This window comes from Melanaphis sacchari, unplaced genomic scaffold (assembly GCF_002803265.2).
Source record: "Melanaphis sacchari strain LSU unplaced genomic scaffold, SCAv2.0 Contig10_pilon_pilon, whole genome shotgun sequence".
NCBI lineage: Eukaryota > Metazoa > Arthropoda > Insecta > Hemiptera > Aphididae > Melanaphis > Melanaphis sacchari.
Genome location: NW_020270420.1, coordinates 3,292,727 through 3,311,645, shown reverse-complemented (window position 1 = coordinate 3,311,645; position 18,919 = coordinate 3,292,727). Strand labels below are relative to the sequence as shown.

The window sequence follows — 18,919 nt, the reverse complement described above, 5'->3', positions numbered from 1 at the left end:
GTTAATGATAAATCGTTAGGAAAAAATGTCGAGAAATTGTCGAGAATTTTCTCATGAAACGTTGCTATACGGAAATATTGATGTTGAAATATTGTTGTGGTAAAATTAAAAAAAAATATTATTGTGTGAATTTCAGCGATAGTCATGAAAATTCATGCTAAATTTGTACTTTATATTAAAATTTTCAAAATTGCAAAAATCGCAAAATTTTTATAATGAGCAGAGCTGGCGCATCGGCTGGTAAGTAAAATCGTTTTTAACTGTTAAAACCAATAACTTAATAATTTTGTGATAAAATAAATTATTTATTTTCTTAAATTTAACATTTGTATGTATTCTAGGAAAAGTCTGAAGTTCCGAAATCGAAAATTTGCAAGTATCAAATAGATTCAAATAAGTTTTAAAATATTGGTGTAGATTTGATTAAGATAGGTTAAAGCGAGGAGGATTAACTTCACGCACGTAGTACATGTAAATCATGTATTTCTTATTAGATATTTAACTTATTTATTATTCATAGCGTATTAAACAATTTAAAACGCCTTCAAAATAAATTTAACATTTATAAACAAGAAACTATAAAAATAAATATATTAAAATCTATATAAAACCATCAAAATGTTATAATTTATATTTTATAACAGTAAACAAATATTTAATTTGAATAAACTTATTAATTGTTATTTTGAATTTTAAAACGATTAAATTAATTTCCCATTTTATAACTTACAAGTTACAGCTTATTTATAATAATTACTAATACATTTTAAAGAGACAATAATTAATTGAAAAGATATATTATTATGTTTTATAATGATAAACTATTAATATAGATCTATAGTTAACTTTTTCAATATCGTATCTGTAATTTGTATTACAAGTAATTATAATGAATTTTGTATATACTTGAAAGTATACGTACTTATTTAATTTATTAACAAAGTAAAATGTGGATAGGTTCTTTAATAAATCACAATTTGGAATTGTACGGAAAATTAGTTAATAGTTAGGTATTTCATAAAAAATACTTATTTAATGAATGTAAATAATACTTTAGCTAGTTTAGTTAGATTATTACGTTAAATTAACTGATCGAATATTAAAATACCATTATATTTATTGAATTTTTAGTGAAATAAATAAATATAGGTATCGGTATGTAAATAACTATGTTAGTAAAGTATACTTACAGGGTATTTTCGCGATGATACACATTGATCGAAGTAAATAGTTTAAGTACTTAGTTTCTCTTAAATAAGCACTGTTCTTACTAAATATCATAATTTGTGTTGATTTATTTAATTAACTAACTAGACATAGTCAGGTTATTCAATTATCAGTATATTTACCAAAATGTATTATATAAAACACAGTGTTTATTATTATGATTTTATAAATACTACTAAGAACCAATGATATCAGTGTTTTCACTATACATTTTATACATCTATATACACTAATTTAAATTTATAAAATATAAGTATAAGTATTTAAAATTTTAAAATAAAATACACAGGCCCAGACACCCAGTCAACAAGATTTGATGCCTTCTATAATTTAATAATCATAATTTTTGAATGTCTTTATTGTAATTTGTAATTATTATTAAATTAATTTATGAAAAATGTTATGATACATAAACAAGAAGTGATAAACTATTTTAATTTTGATTAGAGTTTATTTTTATGTTTCTTACAATTGTGACATTAATAAATTTACATGTGTTTAAGTTAATTAAAAAATACGTTAAAACACGTTATCATATCGAAAAGTATAATAATGATAAATGATAATCTTAAAAAAATGTATTTTTATTTAAAAGTTAAAGCGCCTATGAACAGTAGAGTGTAGACAACTGCACAATAGTATAGAAGTTTACGTGATTGTTTCCACATTAACTTATTTTATTATTTATTTGAACCCTATTAAAATATTTAATTACAATAATTGGAAATTTTACCTCTACGGAAAAAATTAAAAAAAGGATGTAGATAAAAATAGTTAATAATAGCAATAATGTGTGAGCTACAAACCAAAAATAATAAAAAAATCAATAATAATATAATTTACAATTTGCCTTATACCTTCCTAAATAATTATAGTACAGCAATCATGCAATGATAATAATTCATATTATTCAATATTCATAATACATATCAGATTCAAAGCTGCTCAAGCTGACCAATTTTATTTTTTTAACTAATATAAATTAAGTTATTATCAAACAAAGCAAACAAGTTATACATATTTGTCGATCATAGAGATTGGTGATTTACACGTCTAAGTCTGATATCTTTTTCATACTAAACTTTTAATGGTTTTATATTTCAAATTGTGAACTCATAGGTCATGAACGACGATTATGTTCAGTGGAACATTGAAACTCATTATTATCTTGAAGAATAAGTCAAATAAAAAATAAAATAAATAAGAATTTTTAAGAGAAATGTTTTGTCACGTGAAACCATACAACGTTAGAAAACGTTATTGATATTTGTTGAATTCAACAGGAGGAGAACTACAAACATTTTTTTTAGAATTTTCTAATGAAAGAAGTTATATTAATTGACTATTTTTTCAAAAATTAATTTAAAAAACTTATTATGTCACTATAGAAGCTATTTATGTAGACAATAAATAATTTTATGTTCCAAGTGAAAAAAATAAAAAATAATGTATTGTGTTGAACCAAATATTAACGTTTATTTGTGAGAAGCAGAGAATGAACAATTTGAAAAATTAAAAATTAAAAAAATTAAAAAATAAATAATTTTCTAAACATCAATGTACCTATATGAGTAGCTATTTAATAAAGTGTAACATAATAAAAAATAAAAAGTTGTTTTTCTGCATGCTTGGGACAGAGTTGAGCATTAGTCGAATAAAAAGTTATTCTTTATTCATTTATTTTTCTTTGATTGCTATGGTTTATTTTTATAAACCATTTTAATTTTTACGATGATTCGTTACTTATTATTCTACAAGTTATTCTAGATTTTTTTATTCATTATTCTATATAATCGTGTTTATCTCAAAATATTTGTAAATAACTTGAAATTCAAATTTTATTGAAAAATAAAATCAGCGTGCTTCATATTTATTGTTATATTATCTGCTATCGAAAAAGTCAAGAACAATATCCATAAATTATATTTATTAACGTCTACCGATGAGGTCGATGAGGGGCTAATCTAATTGGTTTAGCAGTCGATAGCACGCGATAGTTTTATTTTAAATGAATATGAAAATTATATTAATAACGGTATAAATATTTAATAATATAATACGCCCGACGTGGCTAACTTCAATGATTGGATGAGAACTGGTGTAGTCAACAACGTATGATCGTTGGCGAAGATTTGGTGGAAAATAATAGTATTTAAATATAGTAAATTTAATTAATTAAAAAAATAAATATATTAACTGAAAATATTCAAATTTGTAATGCATTACAGTTTATGTTATCCTAATAGTAAATCGTAATTGAATTTTTACCGCTAAAAAATTAATATCATACAATATCATTATTCATTGATAATGGTATATTTGGAAAAATAAACTAGCTCAAAATGGTAACATCTCATAACTCTAACCGCTGATTTGAATGATATGTTATTAATTATATCTATATATCAAATAAAAACCAATATAACTTAACAAAAACATTTATCTGTGATAAATGATAATCAATAAGATTGACATTGTTTTAGACATTACTATTAAATAATATGTATGAAATATGCAATTTAATAATACAATACGAGTATATAATATGCTATCTTTAACAATGATTTGAAATTATTATTAATTATTATAAATTTTAGATACAATAAATTTTATAGCTCAAGGGTGAACAACAGAAACTGCTTATACTATGCGCAACTTATCATGCGTCTAACTAATTTTTACGTTTTCGATTGTGAATTATAGACGTCACTTCAGGCCTCTATACCAATGGACTAGCTAAATTATCAGTATCGACTTCGATTTCTGCCTGTTGTTTTGAACTGGCTTGAACCATTGAAGTATACAACATTTCCCTACAGGATTTAGACACTATAACTGCTACATTATAGGTATCAAAAGGTAGAATATTTTCAATGGGGCTGAGAAAACATAGTTTGTCAAGTCTAGTCTGATTACGAATTTTGAGTCGTATTGAAAAGAGTTTGATGTCTTGATTTCGGTTGATGACATAACTGAAATACTAGTGATACAATTGAAAACGTTCTTCGGTAAATAAACCTGTGATATTACTAAATTATCTTTAATATGAAATTTTGTAATATACTCGGATGCTATTAGACGTAATACGTTATTATGTAACTTTGACTATAATGAACTATTCTATGTAATACATTTTGAAATAATTGTGTGACAAAAACTAATTGATATATTTATATATAAGAATATACGAAATAAACACTAACGATGTCCGTGGGGATAACAATTTTATTGTATTTAAAGCGAGAATAAATTCAAATTAGTACAGAACATAGTATGTGTTGGATATAAAAAAATTAAATATAGGTAGTAGCGTTTTGTACAGTATGTCTAGTAAGTGCATTATTTGGGGAGGGGTATCAGGGTATGTCGTTGCACCCTTTACTTTAAAATAGTACTAATTGGCCTGCGCCCTCCTCAGATAATACTCAAAATTAAATCTTCTTAAATGGTATTATAATTTTAATTTTGACATTAAATTTATAGATATAAGTATACTTATACTTATACTTTTTTTTTTTAATAAAATGCTTTAAAAATTTAATCTAATCTTTACTTTTATAAATATTTTATTAATTTGTATTGTTATTATTTTTAGGCTTATCTTTAAGTAACACTTCAGACTCATCTTCTCTGACACCAAGCCACTTATCACATTCTACTCCTAGAAAAGTTGTTTTAAGAAGAGAATTGAAAGAAGCGAAGGAAAAAATTAAGAGTTTGGAAAAACTGTTGCAATTTTAAGTAATGTATTAGCTGAATATGATTCCACAGATAATTTCTTAAAGCAATGTCAAAAACATTTATCACCTGCTTTAATTTTAATTGTCAAGTCTTATTCAACGTGTAACTCTAGGAAAAAACCAGGTTGTAGGTATTCAAAATTACTAAAATAATTGGCTTTAACAATTTATTTTTAGGACCTACAGTGTCTATTAAATTTATTTATAAGATTCAGAATTTTTTCATCAGTTAAATTTTTAAATAAAGAGTTGGTATCTGAAAAATAAAAAAAAAATAGAAAATTAGCAACATTAAAACATTTGTAATTATTAATTATTAATTATCATTATATTTTGTTTCTATGTATCAATATGGATCAATGTGGTTTACATGGTTTGGAGTGACTGAACATATTTTTTTCCAAATGTGTGTTTTTCATGCTTAATTTGATGATACATCCAAAAAAATTGCTCAAACTTTTGGAAGTATTTTGACCATAACTTGAAAGTACCATTAAATATGGCAAGTAAATACACACATTTTGAAGAAGAAAAATTTCAAGAAATTGCTTGACAAGCTAAACTGCTTTTACGCTTAATTATAATCTAAATGTAGTTTTTTTATTTATATTTTATGTACTTATAAATATTTGTATATTTTGTTTTTTTTAATAAATAAATATATACTCGTATATAAAAAATAGCATTTGTATCTGTGTACAATATTATTAATATTGTAAATTGTATCTACAATATTTACATTACTTCCTTTTGGTCCTACTGCAACGCGCAGTAACCAATTAGATACTGTTATTTGAAATCTATTGTTTTATCCCGGAGTGCACTATCTGGTTTTATTTAATCTGTGATATGTGATACAACAATCATAAATACCGCGGCACTCAACCTGTTAAGTCATTCACTATAAATAAAAGTATTTAATGTTAATGCTTATCAGTATTAATACCATTTTTATATCGTGCATTACCTTTGATTTACACATAATGGCATATTTTAAATTACAATCAGGTGGCAGAATGCCGGCAATAGGTTATGGGACATTTATGGTAAGTCCTTTGAAACTAATATTAATCGAATACGTAAATAATAATATCAATATATTATGCCAATTTAAGGAATTAATATTTTATTTTTTTCTCCCGGTGATTCTCATAATCTTATTTTATCTTATTATATTATTCTCTAAAGTCTTTATCGTTGTATCTCATTCGAAATATGTGCGTTCAAACTTCTAATTTTTACATTTATAATATTTCTGCTATAGTTATTTACAGTTTATATTATTTCCTAACTATTTAATCTTTGTTTTAAAGTATATTAATAACTAATATTTAATTTGCATCTTTTAATTGTCTAATTATCAAGTATTTACCTAACACCATTCTAATAATAATCAAACTTGATCACTAAAAATAGAATAGGTTAAGAAACATTCTAAAATATTTAAATCAAATAAACTGATAACAAAACTATAATTTTATAAAAATCCTTTATATTTTACCATTTTTATTTTTTTATTTATTACATAAGACATTCCTAGCCTTAGGTTATCTACATCTATGGGTGTTTAGGCAAATTACAATATAGTTTTAGTGTATTAACGTGAGGATTATAAATATTTTTATATAAGAAGAAAGGGATAAATATATCTAAAATATAAATTACAGAAGTATAAATATGTTTACATAATACTAATATTAGAGTTATATATATAATAAATATACTGTGTGTTTGTATTATTGATGTACGGAATATGTGGTGTGTGTGTGTGTTATGGAGTAGGAGTTATAGGGAGTGTTATTTTGTTCATTAGAGATGTTAAAACAGTAAGAAGGGGTTAAGTATAGATTTTAGTTCGTCGAGGAATTTGGTGATGATGTGTAGAGATTGATCGGGTGGTGGTCTGTTAGCTGCGATTTCAGCGTATGACGGTTTTCCTTTTTGGGTTTGGACTGGGGGCTTCATTTCCACTTTTTCGAAATGGAGGTGGTATAGTAAGTGTTGGAATAGGTTGATGTTCTTTATTTATTTTTTTAGCTTTAGGTTTGGTGCGGTTTAGTATTTTTTTAAGAGATTGACATCCTTTGTAGTTTGCAGTATGATTTCCATCGCAATTTGTACATTTTGCAGGTTCCTCACGTTGTTTTGTGCATTCGTCACTGAGATTCTGTTTGCACAAAACATTGTCTTGTTCCTCCATTTCTAGAACTTCAAAACGATTTGGTGTTACGAAAACTTTGTTTTTTTTATCCACGTAGGTCGGGGAGTTTGAGGAAGTCGACGAGAGAGCTCTCTTTGTAGGATTTTCCATAGTTTTCTTTTTACGAACTGTATTTTTGTTTAGAATAACAATTGGTGAAACCGTGGCCATTACACGTTTTTAATGCCTCGTTGCGATAATTAAATGGAAAGATAAGGTACGGTTATTATATATATTTAAGACGCATTACGAAACTACGACGGCGCACTAGTTATCGCTTTGGCTGTCAGAGCCCGACTTGGTTTTATAGTTTTATACAATTATCTACATTATTATTGAATATTTCTATTATTAAATAAATTAATAGATTATATTATATAGAGCACAAATTATTACTATATAACCGGTTATAGATTTACTAAAAATTACCAATTACCATCCTGGGCCATAAATCTGTTATATCCTCTACCCTTCGCATTCATATGATTCAGAGACGTGATCAATAAAATCAATTAATTCAGTACTTATTATACATTTTATTAAAATAGGACATAATATCAAAAATATTTAATTATAAAATTTTAATAACATTATACTCTACATATATATATATATATATATACTCAGATATTTATCATATATTAAGATCTAATATTTATTATCCATTAACATAATAGTTATATATGTATATATAATTATTTTAAGTTGTAGTTTTTGTGTTTATATAAAAAAAAAAATAGATTATATTTCAAAAGATACATCTCACCATTTCAATATATGCTTCTAATAAAGTTATTACTTATTTATGTTTTTCATACTTAACGAGAGTTTTTGAAATTATTTATCATGAATTATATTTAATTTTTTGTTTAATTATAATTATAACAAGTACTAAATAATCGATTTATTAATCGCGTCCCTTAATCGTAAAATTTCCGTTCGACAAAGCCATACAAAATTTACAGCATATGGTATAGCAATAACAGAACAGTACTGTTATAAATAAATTATAAAATATTCATAGAAACAGAAACTGACAGTCTGTTCAGAATTGTTTTCTGCAAACAATGATTTATTATTGAGTGCAACATTTAACACACCCATTACAGTGATTTAATGACAAGGTAAAATCCAGTCGAAATCTACTATAAAACAGAACGACTTCCTTGGTTTTTTTTTTATATTATAATGCATTTTTTTCAAATTAAATTACAAATATAAAAAGTAGTTTAAAATAATTACTCATTTAAATAGTTGTACATTATTAAATTAATCTTATTTTGATCCTGCTTAAATGTATATACAGTAATGTGAATTCTATAACACAAATGTATAATATCGTTTTATACATGGTAGTATTTACTCGTACGCTGTATAGAATAATTTTATATAACAGTGTTAAATTTTTATAGTAAAATTGTAATTTATTTATATTTATACACATAAGTATAATTGTCAGAACTATAAAATGGTGACCATTGAATTGGCTCCCAATATTAGGTTAGGTACCTAGTCAAGACTTGAATTGGCTCCCAATATAATTTTTAAAAAGTGGTTCTTAAAATATAAAAGTTGTGGTTAAGATTGGACGATTCCCATACAATATTTTCTTGGTTACTAATTCTTAAATAAGCTTTGCATCCTCGTTTAGTACATTTGAATCGTTTAAATCCATTTTGGAGAAGCTTATGGTAGCTGAATTTAAACTTATTAACTATTAAAATTAATTCTCCCTTTTTACTTGTCATTATTTTAACCAAATTCATTTTATATTCTATGTATAGGTACGAATTACAAAAAATTGCAACGAACTGCGACGGATACGAACTGCGAGTACTGCAATTACTGCATTTAATGATATCAGTGAAATACTGTACTATACCTATATAGGTTGTATAAATACGTCGATAGTTGTGACCGTTATCGGATTAATGAATTGATAATTTCAAGACTATAACCGGCACTGTGTCACTAAAATATTACAGTCGTGTATTTTTTCAACTTTTATATTTTTAACGTATAGACGTACATATAGTTGAATTTATTTTCAAACAATTTTGATAACCAATGGATTTATAAAATATATGTGTAGGGAGCCAAATCAATGCATAAATCTTAGGAGCCAATTAAATACGTAAAAATGATGATTACCTGAGTTAGGGAGTCAATTCAATAGCTCCGTATAAAATTAAGAAACAAAACTATTTTGCTTTATGTTTAATAAAGTTTTATATTATTCACTTCATAATTTATTAGTCATCAGTTATTAATTTTTACTTGTTACTTTTAATTTTTATATTTAATTTCTCCAATTTCTATTAACAAAAATAAATTTTCAAACAAGAAATGATTTTTTAATCAAATCTAAATTTTGTAAGATAATTTCAAATTTGTATATTTTTTTAATAAAGAATTTCAATTTTTATACCGTATAAAATGTATATAACACAGTATAATACAAAAATTTATTAAACCATACTTTAATACTCACAGTATCATACAAAATTACAAAATGTTATACGCGTATAATACAAAAAAAACCTTATTTTTACAAAACTACGTATATGAAAATTAATGCTATTAAATTAACTTGGTTATTGATTTGTTTATTACTTAGTCTTGTAAAAAAATTACAATTTATAACTTTATTAAAACTATTTTTAAACAACTTATTCACTCTATTAAATTATGACTTTTAATATTGTTTTAGGCTACTGAACTTGAATTAGAAAAATCTTTAAATATAGCACTGGAAACTGGCTATAGATTCATTGACACAGCCGCTCGTTACAATAATGAAGCAGTCATCGGAAAGGTTTTAAATGAATGGATTTCAGCTGGTAAAGTGACTAGAGAAGAATTATTTATCCAAACTAAAGTATAGTTCCAAATTATTTTAAAAACAAAGATTAAAACATTACGATATAAATGTATTACTACGTAGCTCCCGTGTTATGGAAATCGAGCTGAAGATGTAGATCACTATATTAAGCAATCATTAGAAAACTTGCAACTAGATTATATTGACATGTATCTAATACACCATCCAATAGGCTTGTTTAAAAATGGTAAATCTGATTATAGTGAGATGGAGATAGATAAAAGTACGGATCACCTAAAAATTTGGAAGGTAGGTTGTTGAAACATTTTTTCTTATATTAACGATGGATATGGTAATCAATAACCAGATACAACTCAAAATTGTATTACTTATTTTTATTTCTATATTACTAATAATAAAATATATAATAACCAAACAATTAAGCTTCGATGTTAATAAGGTACGTTAATTATTTCAGAAAATGGAGGATCAAGTGCACAATGGCCGTACGAAAGCGATAGGTTTATCGAACTTCAATATCAAACAAGTACAAAGAATATTAGATAATTGTAAAATTAAACCCGAAAATCTCCAGAACGAAAACCATTTGTACTTACAATCTCCGGAAGTAGTGGAATTTTGCAAAAATAATAGTATAATCTTTACATCGTACTCGAGTCTGGGCATGAAAGCATTTAGAGAATTAGCAGGACTTAGTTGGAAGTAATGAAATGGACATAATATTTTCCGTGTAGAACTTCACTTCTAATAAAAGGCTTAGTAACTAATCAAGAGTTTGTTTTTGTGTATGTGGTGTTTTTTAAACAGAAATGAACAGTTACCAAACATGTTGGAGAATGAAGTATTGGTCAATATAGCAAAAAAGCATGGCAAGACTCCAGCACAGGTGTTGTTAAGGTTTATTAATCAGAAGGGTGTGTCTATCATACCCAAGAGCACAAACCCACAACGAATAGTTGAAAATTTTCAAGTATTTATATTTTTATTTTCTATTGTTAACATTGATCACATTAAACGAAATAATGCGTTAATGAAATTATATACCATGTCATAACATTAACGGTTTATACGTTTTACTCGAAAGATTTTCGATTTTAAATTGGATGCGGGAGACATGGATGCTCTACGCAGTCAGGACAATGGAGAAGGAGGACGTATCGTACGAATTACGATGATTAAAAAGTAAGTCATATTTTTTTGTTGTGTTAATTCAACTTAAATTAAATTTTAATGTGTTAAGTTAGATCAATTCTAAACGGACGGAACACATCTTTTATTAGATTAAATGAACATATTTTAGATTTTTAAATGTGTGTCATCACATTTTTATAAGCGTCAAATTCATATAATAAACCAGAAACTGAAACAAAAAAAAGATTTAAAAAAATATTATTATAATTAAAACCGAACACTTACTCAAACCCAAATTCAATTATAAGAATAGAAATCGAAATACAAACCGATATTTTTAGAAAGAAATTGTTCAATTCTTATAGAGCATATTTATCTTGGCTTAAATAAATTCTTTACTAGTTGATACTTAGTGGGTTGATCGTTTGATTTATATAATATAAACGTTCAGTATTTAAAATGTCAATATATGTTATATATTATACCAGGTGTTCAATAAGTTTGGAAACTCTTAGTTACTATATGCTAATATGCATATTTTAATACCTAAATAGAGCAATATATATATAACTATAGATTACACTATTATTATAGTTATTATATAAATTAAGTTTTAATCTCATAAATATACATACAACTGTATTTATATAAGTTTTAAATACAAGTGCGTGTATTTTTTTTCTAAGTCGTATATAACTTAAGTTGGTAGTCGTTAGTACCGATATATACCAGAATGGCAGAATCATAATTTGTATTCTAAAGAACCTAAATAAAAAATGAAACTTATTTTTTATTCTATGAGACGGTGAAACTAACAAAATAGATTTTCCAGTCTCCAGTTTTTACCTAACGACTCATATTTATCAATTGATATTATTATCATTAATTTATAAATATAAGATACAATTTTTACTGAATGTTTAAAATATTTAATTTTTTTTTCTTTAGTATTGCTGATCACCCAGAATATCCATTTTGATCCTGTAAAGATAATATTTTGAAATACAAAATATTGGCGATTCTTAATAAAAATAATAAAATGTCAATGTAGTTATTGTCAAATTGATAATATATTTCTGTACTTTTTACTGTTCAATGTTAATATGTTAAACGGCTGTTAATTTTTAATTACGATGAATTATAATAGTAAAATTAAGTTTAATATATTATGTAATAACTATCAAAAAACGATAAATATCTTTGATAATTTTCAGTTTTATCAATAGACTACCATTATATCTATGTCAACATTGTTTTACTATTAATTATACTATTAAGGCTAATAATTACAATTCAAAATAATAAATTATTTCTTTATTATTATATAATGAATAAAATATTAATTTTGTAACCATTAATACAAATTATAATTAGAAGCAGATGTTCTAGTAAAAAAAAAAATTTACAACTGTATACATAATATAGTGCTAATAATACGAAAATTTGATAAATTATTATGATTTTTTTTTTAATAATTTAACTGTTTTTAAATAGTTTATGTTTCTACAATATGTATGAATAACTATTAAAAATTAAAACATTTATAGAATATTGACGTAATATCACATAATTTCGAAATTTCTCCCACGTATCTATGTCGATTTCATAATTTAATTTATTATTGACTCACGAAAAACAATTATTTTTTTTGTTTCTATAGGGTTGTTATTGGTTACACAAAATAAAATTATTATTATAAATTTATATAATTTTAGACTGTATTTTAATCAAAACCATCTAAATGACTATATAAAAATATGTGTATTTTATATTTAACAGAGTTTAAGACAAGATCCACCGGCGTTATTTAATTTGCCATGGGAAACGCCGTGTAAATCAATAATAATTGATATATTTTCTATATAAAATCAAGGCCTAAAACGAATGACCCATACGCCTTTCCACAATTCTCAACCGACTTTTATAAAGTTTTAGTCAGTAGATTCGTAGTGTCAAAAGCTACTTTTTACTTTTCAGCATATAAATGTCGAGTAATAGTTGACTCACGAAAAATGATCATTTATTATTATACGTTATTGTTTCCATTGGTTACAGAAAATAAAATACGTGTTATGATTTGAAACAATTTTTGATCTATATTTTAAATTTGATCAAAAAAATCCAAAAACTGCGTAGTTAACATTTAACAGAGTTAAAGAAGGAGTAATTCCACAGGCATTTAATTTGCCAGTGGCAACGCTATGTAGAATCAGATGGTATAAATATATATATATCAAGGATGGCTAGCAAGAAGTAACATGCGAGCCGCCCAATATATTAATAAATATGGAAGAGCCAAAATGAAAAAAAAATTCATATTAATGTATGAATATGATTATCGTAAAGAAGATAATTATATATCAATTGTAATAAAATGTAAAAAATGAGAAACAATATATGATATTAATTAATAATTAAAAATAAAAATAAATACAAATTTAAATATTATATCAAAAACACTATTTTTTTTTCAAATTTCTTCTATAAATTGGAATTCAATAAAATATTATACTTCTTCAAATACATAAATTCATATTGAAAATAATTTTTTTTATAAAAATGTTTGTATCTTACAATAATATGCGAGCCATATGAGTCTATGACGGGAGCTGCAGTTTGGCCAACCCTGGTATATTAAATGGTTTAAGTTTGAAAACATAATAGATGCTTATCTGAACAAGTTTTTTCTTTTGATATTTGATCCAATTATTTAACGAAAATATATTGTGTGAACTGTGCATATGTACTACAACTTAACAGCAAAACGTAAAGCATCCCAGGGTAATGCTCGGAAAGCAAGTGTTACATTCGTGAAGTAAGTAAAGTCTATAATATCATGTTGAATACTCTGCAGATCTACTTGAGTACATAAAAATATTAATTAATTTTGAACAATACATTTATAAACATACACAATACATTTACCTATACTATTTTTTGTGGGTCCTGTGTTGTATAAATTAGAAATCGTTGTCAATTCCGAACAGTAAACTTGAATTATTTATATATAATACATACATAGGTACTATACAAAGTTTTCGCAAAGATTTACAGATATTTTAATTGGTGAGGTAGAATACCGCTATCCCGCCGACACTTTTAAACAATAAATCTTCGTATAAACCTTGGTATTGAGGGAAATAGTTTTTTTTTATTATTATTATTATTTCGATAAGACAGATAGCAATAACAAAACGAGTATCAATTGAAATCTCACTATATCCGACTAAATCCATTCGTGATACGTTCACAGCGACAAACAGTCGGTATTAAAAATAATATATATATAAACACCTGAATTCGACCGCTAATTTTGTTTCAAAATACTCAGATCACGAGTCTACTTATCAAATATATCCAACACGGCACCCAGAGTATACAATCAGCTATTGCAAATAGGACGCGTTATAACTTCTAAATCTTATTAAATTAGGTATATAATACATTATTTTATAATCACCATATTGTTTATTTATTTTATAACAACTTTAACAAAGTCAACGTCTTTATAACATATTATTTTAGATATCGAAGTATCGACCAAATACTGAAAGTAGAATATTCTAGAATCATAAAAAAAAAAATCCTAGACAAAAAAATTCTAGTTATAAATTAAATTATAATTGTATTAAAATTATATATTTTTTTATTACAAAAAATCTGCCTATATTTTTCTGTGTCAGGAAATACCATCAGGTTTTTTGGTGTGTGAATTTGTTATAAAATAATCGATATCTTATGTATTTATATTCATAATCATACAGGTTATATTTTATACCATTGAGCTTGTCTGTGGTTCTATTAAAATAAAAAAAAAAGGTATCTATACGGGGACTTAATGTTAATCATTAAATTACTGTATCTAATACCTTTTTATATAATTATTATAATTGGTAGTAAGGTATTTCGATAACGCTTTTCAACTTTAAAAAAATGTTTCTCTGAAAATGCCATCATGCTTACAATACAAACCAAAAATCCATGGCCCTTGGACCCTTGAATTCGTTGTCCGTAATTTTGATTATTTATTACTTTGTCTTCATCTGAACTCTCTTCATTTTCATCAGACTTCTTCAGATTTGCGATCTCCGAGATGTAATCTTCCACGATTATATTTTCTTTAACCTTAGAACAAGGATTCATCTATTTGCACAACTAGACCAGGACCTCACATTTCCTTACGGTTTTGAAATTTAGCTACTGCTATATCTCGATATAAATTAAACCAGTCGACTATAGTTGATTTTGATCTTTTCGTAAACACCTCGGCCTGTGTTGCCTTTATTTGAAATACCCAATACCAAAAAAGTTCTACGATATCGCACAAATTTAAACCACTGTTACACTTCCTATTTTTATCCATATACAATATACATAAAAAAGTTATTGTTTTTGTGTATGGAGTAAAATGTTTGATATCCTTTTTTTGTACATCGATTATAAATTGTTTTCAAAATATTACCTTCCAAATCACGTTTTCGACTATTTTTCAGAACTTTTTTTGACTCATTACCACAAATTGTTTGGTTTTTAATTTGTATACATGTTTGGTCGATTAGTAATAAACTGCGTATGTTTTAAATATGTTCACACATCTCTTAATTTTGAATTATGCGTCGATATAAATAACTCATAGTTGACAAACTCATAATAATTAATAAATAATTCACAGTAAAACCACATATAATCGACACGACTCACAAACACACACTAAACAGGAATAATATAAAGATATACCTAATAACCTACCTAACCTACTAAGGTATAAATACCTATAATATAATTTGAGGTTTCGATAAAAGCTTAATCTTAATTGCAAAATGATAAAGTATATAGGTAATAAGTGTATAATATAATATACAGCAGACGGACAAACGGTAGATATCATACTAAACTAGGTATCATAAAATTAGGGTAGATAAAATATTTACAGTAGATAGCATATTGGATGAGTGCCAAATATTGTTTTCAACACACAAGCGACATTATCTGTGCAAATGTTGTATGTATACTTATATGTAATTTAGCATAATATAGTAGGTAATTTTATTCTTAAAAATCATAATCTTTTTTTTAGATCATATTTTTTCTACATCCTATTACATAGTATTATAACATCAATATAGAGAAAAAAAAATAAAAGAATTTAAATTGAAGTAATATGTAACTAACATATAGACAGTACTCACATAACCCTGTGTTTAAAATTTCATTACCTACAGTAAACATGATAAATCAAAATAATAACGATGAAAATATAATATTTATCACTAAAGGAAGCAATTATTAGTATTATTACTATGGCGAGCCATTGGTTTGTGTGTGAATACATTTCCTGTTACAACGTATACGTTACCTATAGGTAGTATCATCTGGTTTTACTAATGCATAGGTCAGTCGCCCTGCAATTGCATGTCTCAGGTATTTGCACAATATTTTATTACGACGGATGGGCGATGTGCTTTATCCTACACCTATATCCATAATAAACTTCACATGTTATCAACGTATCATTTTAAAACTGCATATGAATATTGCGAGTAGACGAGTAAGTCTTATTTATTCGTTGTGAACAGTACTGAACTATAGGCCATTTCTCCGCAATGTATTGTGATTTCTTAGTTTACATTGTTCGACATATTCTATAATAAGTAAATGTATAATTAGTACACTTTGTTAATCATTAAAAAATAATTTTTTTTTAGAATATTATATCAATTAAAAGTATGCTAAGTTATTAATGAAAATATTCAATTTTCAATAAACGGCAGTGGGGAAATACAATTAATAACGATTTATTTTTCAAGTGTATTTGAATCTAACCGAACTGACACGATGGCCATCAATATTAAATTTAATAGGTGTTACCATTGTATTTTAGTTATTTCTTTGTACGACGTGATTGAGCATAATGGTGCAAAATCGATTACCCTAAAATAAATATAACCGATTTCTCACAGGCACGTACAAGTATATATTTTTATTTAAACCAATACAATTAATAATAAAAATAATGATTATTATAGTCATCAATACGAAGCTCTTTATAACATTGTATTATAGCTTATCATAAAAATCAAATTTATTCAAGAATCAAATCGTATTTATATTTTAAAAATGTCCTTATTGATTAAATAATTTTTAGAGTATAATTATATAAATATATTAAGTTAGTCTAAGACAAAAAAACCATGACTGAAAGACTATATTCGTAAGTCACAACAGACATAAAATATTGCAATACTATTAATAGTGTAAATTAATGTAAGATACAGTCCCACTTAAAATGTTGATCAAAATTCGATTTAATTTACAAGATTATATTATGTATAGGTGCCCATACCAAAATACTATTACGTTTTAGTAGAAATAAATTGTGTTCCTAATAACCCAATAAATTATTCATTGTTGAATTGTTTTTAATTTATTTAAACAGCTTTGACTGATTTGGTTTAATTAAAACAATATATTACTATTTAAGTGAAAATATTAAAATTAATTATTTATTTATTTTCAATAATGAAATATTAGCTACTTTAAAAAAAAAACATTCGTCAGTATTCGTATGCACTATGTAGATATACATATTTAAAAATATCAACCTACTAAAATTCCGTATTCCTTGAATTATTTATTACTTAAGTTTATTTTCGATTTTTTGTTAACCTGGTTATTATTTTTTTGAATTTATTATTGTTTTTTTTTTTCAATCATAAATATGTGTAATGATGTGTGTCCAAGCAATCATGTATAATAAAAATTAAATATAGTATAATAAAATAATTTAGAATATCTAGGATAACTAATAATCGTTTAGGATTAGAATAAGTCGTTAATATTAGATAAGATACAATTATAGATATAACCGCCGGTTCAGACTTAGTGCTCTTCCCGTCTTTTTGTGTAAATGATCATAAGCGAGTGTAAAAGACTACGCAGATCAGATATAAAAAAATACGTAAGTGTTAAAATAAATTTATGTTAAAGTTAAATGTATTAAATTCATGTGTTAAAGAAAAATTATAATAAAGATAATAAGTGTATTTAAGTGAAGAAAGTCTTATAATTATTCAATGTGCACTGGTCACCTTACTCCACATTCAGAAGATTCACTACAGCATTAATAAAGAAGTCATTGCCAGGAGAAGAAAGGTAATGTAATGATTTATAATTGATCTAAAGGCGTATAATCAATAACCCCTGATAAATATTACCCTTAATTACTTTTCTTTTTAACTCATTACATATGTTATGATATTAATTCACTATATATACGCGACTCACAATGTAATGTTTTTTAAATTATTATATTTTAGTACTTAGATTGATTTTTTTATATTCAAATTGATGCAATAATTCGATACATGCGATGTATGATGTATGGAAAAAAATGGAAAGCAGGATAATGCAAATAAACATATAACTATTTTTATAAGACATGGTGAAATTTTAAAATGGACCTAGAAAAATCGCATAATACACAAAAAAATACTTTAATTCTGGTTGTGAACATAGAGTCTAAAAATTTTAAACTCATTTGTTCAACTAGAATTCGCATTAAATATTGTTTTCATATATAAACAGTATTACCAAACCACATGTGGAAAATTACTCAAAAATTAAATAACTAATTACATAAAAAGGTAGAACGAAAATACTCTAAATAATATAGCAATTATAGCAAGTTTTAAACAAATTTAAAAACACCTTACACCCTAAAATAAAGGGAAAACTACTGTTTTAAACAAAAAAATCAATAAATAACAATTCAAAAAAAAA

At 25.2% G+C, this 18,919-nt stretch overlaps 2 protein-coding genes across 2 annotated transcripts in view; one reads left to right on the top strand and one right to left on the bottom strand.

Annotated features, from left to right (window-relative positions):
- LOC112603675 overlaps window positions 1-18,919 on the bottom strand; it is a 25,605-nt gene that overhangs the window by 4,616 nt on the left and 2,070 nt on the right. Inside the window, exon 2 of the mRNA XM_025352363.1 lies at window positions 15,603-15,706. Coding sequence (XP_025208148.1) covers window positions 15,603-15,706 — 104 coding nt within the window. The remainder of the gene's footprint in view (window positions 1-15,602; window positions 15,707-18,919) is intronic.
- LOC112603690 (1,5-anhydro-D-fructose reductase-like) lies at window positions 5,836-12,200 on the top strand. The gene is made up of 7 exons (XM_025352383.1): window positions 5,836-6,013; window positions 9,878-10,045; window positions 10,112-10,297; window positions 10,467-10,711; window positions 10,817-10,979; window positions 11,094-11,191; window positions 12,089-12,200. The coding sequence occupies exons 1-7, from the start codon at window positions 5,888-5,890 to the stop codon at window positions 12,117-12,119; spliced, it is 1,017 nt and encodes a 338-aa protein (XP_025208168.1). The 5' UTR covers window positions 5,836-5,887; the 3' UTR covers window positions 12,120-12,200.

Coding starts and splice junctions, on each gene's coding strand:
- LOC112603690 (XM_025352383.1), top strand. CDS start 5,888: ATGTTAATGCTTATCAGTATTAATACCATTTTTATATCGTGCATTACC. Junction 10,046..10,111: donor AATTATTTATCCAAACTAAA/GTATAGTTCCAA, acceptor ATTACTACGTAG/CTCCCGTGTTATGGAAATCG. Junction 10,298..10,466: donor ATCACCTAAAAATTTGGAAG/GTAGGTTGTTGA, acceptor TAATTATTTCAG/AAAATGGAGGATCAAGTGCA.